The sequence below is a fragment of the Triticum aestivum genome, chromosome 3A (genome assembly GCF_018294505.1).
Source record: "Triticum aestivum cultivar Chinese Spring chromosome 3A, IWGSC CS RefSeq v2.1, whole genome shotgun sequence".
NCBI lineage: Eukaryota > Viridiplantae > Streptophyta > Magnoliopsida > Poales > Poaceae > Triticum > Triticum aestivum.
In genome coordinates this window covers 743,898,062-743,910,414 of record NC_057800.1, presented here as the reverse complement: position 1 = coordinate 743,910,414, position 12,353 = coordinate 743,898,062, and the positions used below count along the sequence as shown (strand labels likewise).

At 46.7% G+C, this 12,353-nt stretch overlaps 1 protein-coding gene across 1 annotated transcript; it reads right to left on the bottom strand.

The window, feature by feature from the left end:
- Positions 1 to 901: 901 nt before the first annotated feature.
- Positions 902 to 3,414, bottom strand: LOC123059660 (probable WRKY transcription factor 49). The gene is made up of 3 exons (XM_044482172.1): positions 2,933 to 3,414; positions 2,698 to 2,841; positions 902 to 1,911 (listed from the first exon to the last, which is right to left on the bottom strand). The coding sequence occupies exons 1-3, from the start codon at positions 3,289 to 3,291 to the stop codon at positions 1,269 to 1,271; spliced, it is 1,146 nt and encodes a 381-aa protein (XP_044338107.1). The 5' UTR covers positions 3,292 to 3,414; the 3' UTR covers positions 902 to 1,268.
- Positions 3,415 to 12,353: the final 8,939 nt, after the last annotated feature.

Here is a 12,353-nt window from a genome sequence, read left to right as displayed (position 1 = left end):
AAAAACTTCATGACAGTGTAAAAATGTGTTCATGCAATTTAAAGAAATGTTCAACTTGTGTTTAGAAAATGTTTACTATGTATTGAAAATACTTCATGTACATTTTTAAATTTTTAACATGTATTCAGATAAATATTGAACTTGTATTTAAAAAATCTTCGATCTATAGACGAAAAATGTCCAATGTGTATTAGAAAGGTCAACATGTATTTTAAAAGATGAAAAAGAAAAGAAAAGACAAAGAATGAAAAAATCCATAAAGAAAAACACATAAAAGAAAGAAGAAGAAACCAGCGTGGAACCTTCCCAAAACCGATCAGAAGATTGAGATTGGAGTGGTTGCAGGACATGATAGATTAAGGTAGGACTAATCCAACTCAACGATATCAACCTAGGCTCACACTCAACAGATATGGAGGAAAGATCCAAATATGTATGGTACAGAAATACCTAAATCGAAATGAATGGGTCATCAGAGCCTTCACATTTCTCAATTCCTTCCCCATTTAATAAGGTGCTTTTTAAGTGACATGATGGAAGGTTTCACGAACTGGTCCTCAGAAGCTTCGCAAAACCGCTCGTATCACACCTATTGGGTCGGGCCATTTTGTCGGTCGCTTGAGGTGACACTAGCTATAGTCTTGCTTAAAAAAAGAATAAGCTACGGTCTTGCAGTAAGCGAGATCGAGCATTTGCACTATATAGTTGCTATGGGCGCTAACTTAATGCCCAAACAAGTTATCTTGGGCTATCCCCTACAAAATGGTACCATGGGCCAAATTCACCGCTGCAAAAAAAAAGTATTGATAGTAATTTCATCCAAAAATAGCTGTACAAAAAATAACCGAATAACATGGTCAATTGTGCCCCTGAAGAGGAGAAACTCATGCCCAGAGAAAAGTTAACAGACTACATATCCCACAAGCTTCTCTCACAATTATATTTGCTACACACATATACTACATCTGCCATCCTTGCACACCATAAGTATGAGTATTACTCACATCTTGCACACAATTATTCATTCAACATCCACCGGTACCTATACTAATAACAATCATACTATACTCACACAACACATACACATCCTCCTTATTTTGGGAGTAAGCCACAGCTATCTTAGCTAGATGCTACTAGTAGTAGCTGGTATAATAATAGTACTACTAATAATCACGCACCCTTCGTGCGTACGTGCATCTTGCACGCTTGGATGCACAAGCACAAACAATTCGATCATCGTGATGGACAAATTGACACTACGCTACTAGCTAGAAGATGTTGGAGAGGATGGCCATGTCGATGTACGGCGACGCGGGGGTCCAGGACACGGACGATGTGGAGGGCGACGGCGACGACACAATCGCGGCGGGCGAGCCGACCGTTGTCGACGAGCTGGCGGTGGTGGCCGCCGAGTTGCAAGACGGCCTACGGACCATCAGCGGCACCATGTCCTCCAGGAGCCCTCCGGCGTCGCTGGGCATCCGCCGCTCCACGCCTGCATCACTGAACAAGCCGCCGTCGAACAGATACGCCGAGCAGTTGGGCACCGCGTGCTCCAGCAGGAAGCCCGCGTCGGCTGTCACGTTACCGCCGCTGTCGCCGCTGCTGTCTCCGGCGCCGGCAGGGACGACGGCGGCAGAGAGCGGCGAGGTTGTTGTCACAGGGGTGCTCTCGTGGTGGGAGTCTGTGACTGTAATGGCGCCGGCGGCGGGGTGCAGCTTGGGCTTCTTGGAGCTTGAGGCAATGGTGGCGGCAGCGGGTGGAGGGCTGGTCTGCTGCTGGAGGAAGTGGGAGTAGGTGTAGTGGAGGTGGAGGCCTTCGTAGGTGACGACGAGCGTGTCCGGCTCGTCGACGGCGCGCTCCACCTGCTTCTTCGCGTTGCACCGCGGGTTCGTGCACCGGTAGTAACTCCTGCCACGTCCACGTCAATTTAGTTATTACCGTTTTACCACCACCAAAATTTATCCAATAAAAATTTACTAGTTACATGCTACCTTACAAAAAATCACTATAATAATAGAGTGTGCAATTTGACTGAATTTTTTAAAAAGAATTTACAGAAATTATACCATGCTCCACTGTCGTTTTCTTGCCAAATTAGCCGGTTGTTTTCATGGAGACAGCTCTAGGTAGCTAGCTCAACCGTGCCATGGCAAATTGTGGGGTCTAAGTATTTAAGGTTGCAATTAATAAATATTCCATCTGCAAGCACACACACCTACCAACTCAGCTACTCCACCTCTGCAAACCCCTTACTTGCATGCAGCGATTAACTTTGCCCATGACTAGCTATATACGGATTGTGGCATGCAAGCTGTGGAGGATTATTGCTCTGTCATGGGAATTTTTTGTTGTGGAATTAAGTATGGACAGTGCATAGCTAGCTTGCTCTTCCTCCATTTGGTTCACAAAAGTAATTGCTCCAAAGCTTGGAGTTTGTCTCATTTGGGCTACTAGCTAGCTGCGATGTCATGTGCCTTTCACACACCCATGTTTGAAGAGTGAACAGATAAATATATACACGCTGTCTCTCATATGTCAACTGGATGTTGCACCATGGTGATTATGCCACTGTAAGTAAAATTGCTTGCAAAATTGCCTGCTAGCTACCATGGCTAAGAACTACAAGTAATTAAAAGTCATGTCGGCCATGAGAGATAGGTTGATATAGGGTGAAAGTGAAACTGTAAATAGTACCTTGGGTTGGGGCTGTTCTTGATGGCTTTCTGGCCGTATTTCCTCCACTTGTATCCATCGTCGGCGAGCCCGTTGCCGCAGCTCTTGATCTTCATCGTGTATTTGTTCTCCATCTTGCCCAGCACCTTCTCCGGCGAGAAAACCCTGAGTTTCCATACAGATGTCCAAACTGAGCTTGAATCTACGGAGAATTGTACATAGATGGTTGTTCTTGGCATAGATATGAGGGACGTACACTGGGCTGGAGGGGCTGTAGTGGTACTTGCTGCGGCCGTCCAGCGGGTCGCCGGCGCCAGCGCCGGTGAAGGAGAGGGCGCTCTCTATGTCGCTGAGGGTGGGCCCGGAGTAGACCGTCGACATGAGCCTGTTCACCATGGACTCCCGGCGCCCCGCCGCCCCTTCCTCCTCGTCACCAATTCCCTTATCGGAAGAAGAAGAATTGTCAGCGCTCACGGCGCCGGGCGCCGTTGGTGTTGCTGCTAGAGATGGCGCCGTCGTCGTCTCGTCAAGGAGCTCCCTCATGAGCTCCTCCCCGAAGCCGATGTCGTAGTCCTGCCATGGATACCTGCTGCTCTCCTCCCCCATCTCCTCCATGGACAACACCTGGCTAGTATCTTGCTTGCTAGCTAGTACTACTGACTATATCTGGGATGTGTTGTCGTAATGGCTAGCCGCCTAGAGACCGAATGAAGCAAGAAGAGATGGTTGCTGGCGACTTTTGATTGCACCAACTCAGTCCCTGCCATTGCAGGGTATATATAAGGGGACTTTCCACCCCATGGAGAAATGACAAGTATGCCCTCGGGTGTTGACTACTTACTACACCATAGATTATATATTCACCCTAGCTATAGTTACTACAGTGGTACTACTTACTTCTGCAAGCTAGCTGAAGGATCAAATAGTAGTAGTAGCAGGTACACCCTTTGATTTGGTAGCCCCTTTACCAATCAACCTAATGAGGGGGTTGGTTTAACTTGTAATTGGACGGTGCAAGAGATATGTCCACCATGAATGTTTATATTAAGGCACACACTGACACTAAGTACATATATTATTGACAAAGAACAATCGAGGATCGAACCAACTGACCCAAAGTATGTAACAAATGCAATTGTCAACCACTAAAGCGCGCTTTTTGTACATATGATTGGACCGGTGCATATATGTATGCACAACTTTCCCCCAAGTCGAGTCAACATTAGTTAGTTATTCTACATATCCTACCAAATCATCAGAGAACTAAGGGGACTACAGTATGTTTAATGTACTGCCCATCTAGAGTTCGTTCCAACTGAAAGACTGCCCCATCGTGTCGTATTTTTTTAAAGCACTCGATATTTAGGTGAATACTTGAAAGATTAAAATCATGTGTAGTGACTTAATTATGTTTCAGTGGCAAATTTATGTAATGCTACTACTGATTATTTCATTTGGAACATTGTAGAAGCAAAGCACAAAAGTGAGGCTAGCTAGCTTCAACAAAAATCCATTAAATTATAGTGTGTACTAACTATAAAAGGTTGTGGTGCAGGGAGGGCTCTATTTGAACTGCCCTGCCTAACAAGGGCAGTGCCCATAAAACAAGGTCCTAAACTTGAGAGATTAGGGGGCCTGGATAAGGGTCTCTATCCACACAGCAACCACCACACTCAAGTGAGCAGCAAATGCAAAGCCGCTCTTGCACCTAATCATACCCTTTCCTGCCCTAAAGAGAGGCCTACAAGCCGCCTAGGCAGCATGTATAGATGCAGGCATGAGGACAAGCCTCTCTTAATCACCCTGGCCAAACACATTGCACACCTCCTTAATTTGCTTGTGTGCCAATTAAGTAGCAATGTGACAGTTTTAGTAATCCTAGTGTTTTTTTTATCCTTAGAATGCTCAACCCTGTCTATAGATGGGCATGCATGTGGCTTGGTGATCTCTCACAGACAACACAAGGATTATGGGTCTGGCGCTAAGAATGGGGGAAGGTGGCATATCTGGGTGATCCATATGTCTTACCTTAAATTTTCATTTCTGTGATATAGTATGGACATGCATGCAAGCTGGATTATCAAATTGGGTAGCGTTCATGTGAATCCAATCTCCCACCGAATCCAACCCAAAACTGCTACACATATGCACTGGCGTCTTGCATTTGGAGTTTGACATTCTTGGCAATTTGATTACTCCTTGACACCTAGCTCCATGGCAAGGCATGCACGCATGGATATTATTCACTATCAATTAAATGGATTGTTTGAAGCAGGGTCCACACTCCTCCGAGAGCATCAACATCACCACCTATTATTCCCGCACAAAATAAAACAGAGCTACATACAAATTACCTAGAATGGATGGATGGTTAGTTAGTGCTAAAATGCAACATTTTGTGTTAAGAGTTAAAGATAAAAAACACCATTATAAAACGACACACTTTCTAGATGGTTCACTACTAACGAGCAGGAGAAAACCATTAGTAGTACTACTCACGGTTGGCGGGCCACAGGGTACCCGGCTTTGGTCTCGTCAACATGAGGTTTTTAACACTCCTTCACATGAGGTTTAATTTCATGAATAAAGCTACCACAAACAAGGCTATTCATTGGCAACATCGCTACCATGACGAACCTATACGACTGACGGTCCTAAAATGAGGCAACACCAATGACAGGCCCAAAACTATTCCTGGCGGAAATGATACAAAATAAATCTTGAGATAGGAGTATCAAATCTTTAGTTAAGAATCTTTCTATCAATACTCAATCACCCTTTTCGCAATCTTACACTTGGTATGTAAAATCTAGTGTAAAAAACACTACCCGCTTTAATGATCGAGATTTTTCGAAAAAGGAAATGATTCCCCTCTACAGGGGGACACGAAAAAACGCATGTTTGCCTCGTGAGCAAACCAAGTATCATGTAGATACAATTCCACTCTGTCTCCCTGTGAACAATTCTCGAATAGTTGGTGCAAGTTAAAGGTGTAACCCACAGCTAGGAATAAAAACACGACCCACTGATTGGTCACTAACGAGCTGGAAAAACCCGTTAGTAGTACCACTCACCATTGATGAGTAGTCGGGTATCCTTCAGTGGTCTCTTCAACATCAAATTTAGTTTCATCCACAAACCAACCATTGTTGAGGCCAAAGTGATGCATGTCCGCAGTGACATCACTACCATGGTAGGCCTATATGGCTGATGGTCCTAAAATAAGGCAACATCACTAAGTGGCACAAAATTGTTCCTGCCGGAAATGAAACTAAGTAAATCTTGAGATATTGAATTTCTACTTAAGAATTATTGTGTCAATACCCAATCATCTTCTTCCCAATCTCAGTTTCCATATATAAACTCAATACCAAAACCGCATTTTGTTTCATACAATCGCAAATTTTACTTAGCCTTATTTGCTTTAATGATCGGGATTTATGGAAAGGGAAATGATTCCCCTCTGACCAGCGATACGAAGCCAACATCGATCGCCTCGTCATCCAACCACATGTCTCGTAGTCCCATTAAGGTCATCTCCCTGGAATAATTTTGTTTCATCCCCCCTCTCTCTATTTCCTTCAATGTTGCGCTCAAAGCATCACCGTTATAGGCTCCCTTTGATGTCACCTTGACACTACCCTACAACCCCAAATCATCGGCAGTCGCCCCTCCTACTCCCCTTCCCGCTGCCCATTGCTTCTACTGCTTTGTTCTAGACTACCAGCGCGAGTTTCTTGGGAGTTCGATGCCATTGGTGGCCATGGTGAAGCTCGAGTTAGATGACGAGATGATATTTTTTTTCCATGCCACTGAGCTTGGGGAAGATATGGTTTGGGGACAGTGATGGGAGAGCTCTGGTGAGCTAGACTGGCAACTGTGAGACAGTGATGCCCATTATACAGATTTTTTTTGGGGGGGGGGGGGGGGGGGGGGGGTCTACCCACCTGAATTGCATTTCAAAGCGCCGCCGTGACAACGAGGTTTGTTACAAGAGTTCTAGGTCGTGATGATACATATGATCATGCCACAGACCGACATGATCCCTTTCCAGCTAATCTATGTACCCATAAAGCTAAGTCACCAAGGATGGGATGACCGGTCCCTACCAACATACTCAAAAATCTATTCTATATTGTTTTTTTACCACGCCAATGTCAAGATCCAAGGATCGGAAGACTTGGGCATTTCGGGCGTCCCAAAATTTTCAACAAATGATACATAATTTCGTGGCAGAAGGTTACTATTTTGTGTTTTTTTTTCATGGTGCACACGTTTGGTTGGCATGCAACATCCTGGTTTAGGTTTTGCCACAAACATACGGCCAACATGTTGCGATGACTTTGGAGGGTCTGCTACAGATGATTATTTCAAACGCATAAGGAAAATGTTATGCGCTGGGATTTTGCTACGGCTTATTTTTTTTTTCCGCCTAGATAAGATCCAACGGCCGGTGACGAGGCTGATCCGACGTCTCACCCCGGCCGGTGCACTAGCCTTAGGACACGGCCGTTAACTAAAGATCAATCAGTAACGAAAGACTGTAATCAAAAACTAATAATAAGATAAAAGTTAAACCAACTGGCCGCATCTCCATACGACCGTAGGAAGGACACGGATCGGATCGAAGCTGTGCAAAGGTAGATTCCACCGGTCGATGGGTGAGTGAACAATGTTGAATCATACGCATGCGTGGTTTGTTGGCATTAGGGGTTGACCTCTTGCCCGGCCGATCGAGCGAGTGGGGTGATCGACCATGATCGCAACGGACCAAGTCCAATTAATTAGGGCCGCCACGGGATACGACGAGGTGTTGACCCGTGCTGCCCAGGGCAAGCATCTTCCAGCTAGCTATGTGTCGTCAACGTGGCTGCATGCATATGCATGGCCAGCCGCTGCTGTGCCTGTGCGTGCATGATTTCCTTCTGTCGTGTGTGCTGGCTTGGAGCAGCCTGTGATGCCGACACGCGGGCCAGCTTCATTCAATGAAACGAAAGGTCAGCATGCATCCATGATCCATGCATGCAGCATAGTGAAAGGCTGACTCTGCATGTTGCATGTTTGGATCCATCCGTCTGTCAGAGTAAACATGTACTCCCTTCCTTCTAAATTATTTGTTTTAGATTTATCTAGATACGGAGGTATCTAGCATTAAAATGAGTCTAGATACATTTGTATATAGACAAATCCAGGACAAATAATTCTGAACCAAAGGAGTAGGAGTCAGCTCGATGGATCGACGAAAGTTGGCATGCAGGCCATGCATGGACTGACCTGCGTGGACCATCTCTCCTTTGTTTTACGTGTTGGCTTACTTCGCGTGGCTCAATCGGTCGATAGATCATGTCGTCCGCACAAACAGTAGACTCCCTCCCGTTCATAAATATAAGTTTGATTTCAATATATAAACTACATACAAAGTAAAAATAATTAAATCTATGCTCTAAAATATGTCTATATATCCGTATGTGATTTATATTGAAAAAATTACAAAGACTTGTATTCAGAAACGGTGGGAGTAGATCCAAGGCAATGATCGACATAGTTACCATATCCACAGTACTATGTATCCTCCTCCATTAATAAAAAAACTCTCCTTCTACAAGGAGAGCAAGGTGTCAACGGATACGTACGCATGCATCGCTACCTGAGTTAGCGGTAAGACATACATAAACGTATACGTATAGCAGGACCACCGCCAATGAGTATGTCGGTCTTGTTGGCTTTTTTGCTCCTGTCACGTGCCAATCACAGACATGCATACAGAGCGCATACGTATATACAGAGACGGATCGTATGTCGCTCGATCTATCTGTGCGCTAGCTAGCTTGCTCTGTCAAACGATAAGATGCCAGCTGCGACATATGCAGAGTTGCATGCAAGGAGCTACCTAGAGAGCTCTCTCTCAAAATAGGCTTTCACCCACTTTATAAATAAAGTAACGATCCGTATAACTAGTCTTCAAGCATCATAATAAGAACAACAGCGGGAACAACATCACATTCATGCCCAAGAAAACATAAAAGAAATTGAAAAAAAAGCCACCTAGTGGCAGCCGTCAAGCGGCACTACAAGGACCAAAGTCAACACGCTGAAGTCAGTAGCGCATCCAACACGAGGCCGAGATGATCGTGATCCCACTGCCTCCAGAGTGGGTGTCAGTGCTGTAGAAAAGCAAGGAATTTAAAGGAGTCGGACGCCTTCCTCGGGAAGACTTTCTCAATCACCATTTTATTACGAGTCATGTAAAGTGTCCATGACATCGCCTCAAAAATAAGCCAAAATAAGCGGCGATGTTGCGACTGTTGCATAGCCCTATACTGGAGAAACTCCGTGAGGTTCAGGCCCTCCCAATTGGACCCCAGCGCCTCGCGAACGAATGTCCGTAACACCCGAGCCGCCACACAAGAGAATAGGATATGTGTCCCAGTCTCCGATACCGCGCAGAGGGGGCATAGGCCATCAACCGGGTCATAGTAACCGTCACACGAAGATCTTAATCTTTAGGGGTAGGGGGGCTTTCCACAACGGTGTAAGCCAAGGGGTGGTAGGTGGCAGGCAAAGAGCATGGTAAGCCGTGCACACCGAAAATTCTGCCGTCGGAGCAAGCCGCCACGACACATTGTCTGGATAGTCCGGTAGCACCAGTGGAAGGGCCGCCCGTAGTATAGTCTAGTCGTCACTCTCTACTTTTCCAAAAGTACGACGGAATAAGATACTTCACTGTCCAGATCAGAAGGCCATGGAAACAAGTAATGAAGGGTCCACACAGATCAAAAACATGCCAAGGAAACTCACGCGCAGTGGCTCGGTACCCAGCCAAGGGTCCAGCCAAAATTGGGTCCCGTCCCCGTTCCCTATGGAGAAGGAAATCCCTAGACGGATGTCCTCCTTGATCCTTTGGATGGAGCGCCAGAATTGTGATCCTCCCGGCCGGGAGCATGCCAGGAGAGGCTCACCCCTAAGGTATTTTGCCTGGATGAGTTGTAACCATAGGCTGCCCTCACCGCGTAGGATCCGCCAAACCCGTTGCAACATGAGTGCGACGTTCATACGACAGGAGGCCATAATGCCCAGGCCACCCCGGTCCTTGGGCATACATATGTCCGCCCACTTGACCATGTGATACTTTTGACGGCCATTGGCTGCCTGCCAGAAGAACCTAGCGAGATCCTTATTGAAGGAGCTATGCCTCCGGTAGGATATACAACCCCATCATATACATGGGGAGGCTAGCTAGGTTAGAACTAATAAGGACCGATTTGCTCTCGCGGAGGTAAACCGCCCATGCCAGGTCTCGGCCTAAGATGCCACTCTTCCCACAAGTAGGGCGAAGGCACTCAAGAGAACCTTCGAGTTGACCCTAGGCATTCCCAAGTATGTAATGGGGAATGACGCCAGTCTGCAATTTAGGTTGTCTGCAATCCGTTGTTGTTCCTCGGTTAGAAATCCCAGGACGACGACCTCACTCTTATCAAATTTGATCTTTAGTCTCGACATACACTCAAAACAGAGGAGCGGGGACTTAAGATTCATGATGTCTAGGTTGGACCCCTCCACCGTAATCATGGTGTCATCAGCGTATTGTAGGTGAGTGACCCCTCCACGAGGGAGCAGGTGACCAACTACCCCTAAGAGGTGACTTGCCATCCTAGCTTTATCCAGGATTCCTGCTAACGCATCTACAACGAGGTTGAAGAGGAGGGGAGAAATCAGGTCCCCTTGCTTCACTCCCGCGGAGGACGTAAAGAATGGTCCCACCTCGCCATTAATATTAATCGTTGTCAGACCAGACTGAACCAATAGCATGATCCAAGAACACCATCTATCATCAAAGCCCCGGCGCTGTAGGACTAACCGCAAGAAGGACCAGTCCAGCCGATCATAGGCTTTCTGGAAGTCCAACTTGATAAAGATGCCCTTATGTCCGCGCGTCCGAACCTCATGGAAAATCTTGTGAAGGGCTAGGATCCCGTCATGAATCTATCGTCCATTCAAAAATGTCGTTTGGAGAGGGTGATCTAGCCGCTCAGCTACAGGGGCTAGTCGAGTCGCTCAGACTTTGGAGAAAATGCGTTCAAGAACGTTGATAACTGTGATAGGCCTGAAGTGTCTAATGTCCGTAGCCCCAACTACTTTGGGGATCAGGGTAATGACACTAAAGTTTATTCCCGACATGTCAAATGAACCAATATAGAATTCATGGAACATCGGCATGACCTCACCTTCATAGAGGGGACAGCCCTACCCATGTCTTTCGGCGAGAACGAGATAGTTAATTCTGCATTCTCAATGTCGGATACCCCGTCCGCAAGCGGCCAGAAGTTCTCCGCCATGGCCACCCCACCATGGGGTTCCGCCGAAAAGAGCCCCTTAAAAAGGAGGAAATATAGGACATAATCTCATCCGGGTGTTCCAGAAGGGTATCTTCCTCCCAAAGACACGGGATAGAGCACTTCCAGCAATGCCCATTAGTGATCGCCTGAAAGTATGCAGTATTAGCATCGCCTTGAAGGAGCCATTTCTGCCCCCCCCCCCTCCCCCGACGTTGCCAGAAACAATTATTCTTCCTTAAAGATCTCCATCAATAAGGACTCAAGGGAGTACCGCCTCAACCAATCGTCGGCCAACAGACCGACTGTGTCAGCCACGTCAACGGCTTAATCTAGTCCAACAAGGCCCATTTGCGGGCAATAAGGCCAGCTTCCAGGTTGGTGCCCCATTCCCGCATAAAAACTGGCGAGCGCTCTTAGAGCAATGGTGGCAAATATCGGCAGCACAAAATACCCGCGGCGAATTGGCTGGCGCTTGCAACCAACGATCACGTACCATCTCAAAGAACCTCGGTTGTAGGAGCCACGATGGTTCAAAATGAAAGCGCCTGGGTGACCGCCCTAAGAGAGCACAATGGGAACATAACCGCCCACAGGACAGACACTAGGACCTTATCCAGCACACTCTGGATAGGGTCCACATGTTTATTAGTCCATTTCATGTAGGGTTATATCTGCAATGCAGTCGTTGAACATGTGCATATGCATCGGGTCAAAATTAGGAGAGTTCTTGTCAGCATCATGTCTAATAAGGTTAAGGTCACCCACCACTACAAACGGAGTAGTGCAGCGCTTCACCTTATCCTTCAACTCGGCCAGGAAGTCCGCTGACCGCCCGTGATTAACCGGGTCGTAGACAATGATCACCTCTCAACTGAGGTTCACACGTAGGTCAGTGACGGACATACTAAGAAAGAATTCCCTTTGGTCCATATTCTCAACCGAGAAAACATCCTCCCTGACCCCAGGAGGATGCCCCAGATAGGCAAACCGCCGGCAACCATTGCCAAGCGAATGGGTGCCGGGATAGCGATAATTCAAAGGAGCGCTCGTCCTCGCCTACACACGTTATCCCTGCTGCGTGTTCTTCTCTGGATCTGAGCAGGCCGTCGTATTTTCAGCTGCACATTGCAGTCATGGGGCCCATCGAATAGTGCATGGCCGTCTGAGCCCGTCCCGGTACAGGTGACTAGTGCCATCAAGTACCTTCGGCCCATGCGGAAATATGCTCTGGTAAAAAGGTAATTTATGAGGGAGTTGCTCAGGTAGGTGACTCAAGTCCCCATTGATGCATTAGCTTGGAACTAGATATTTTTGAGTTGCATGTACTCCTAAATTCATTCC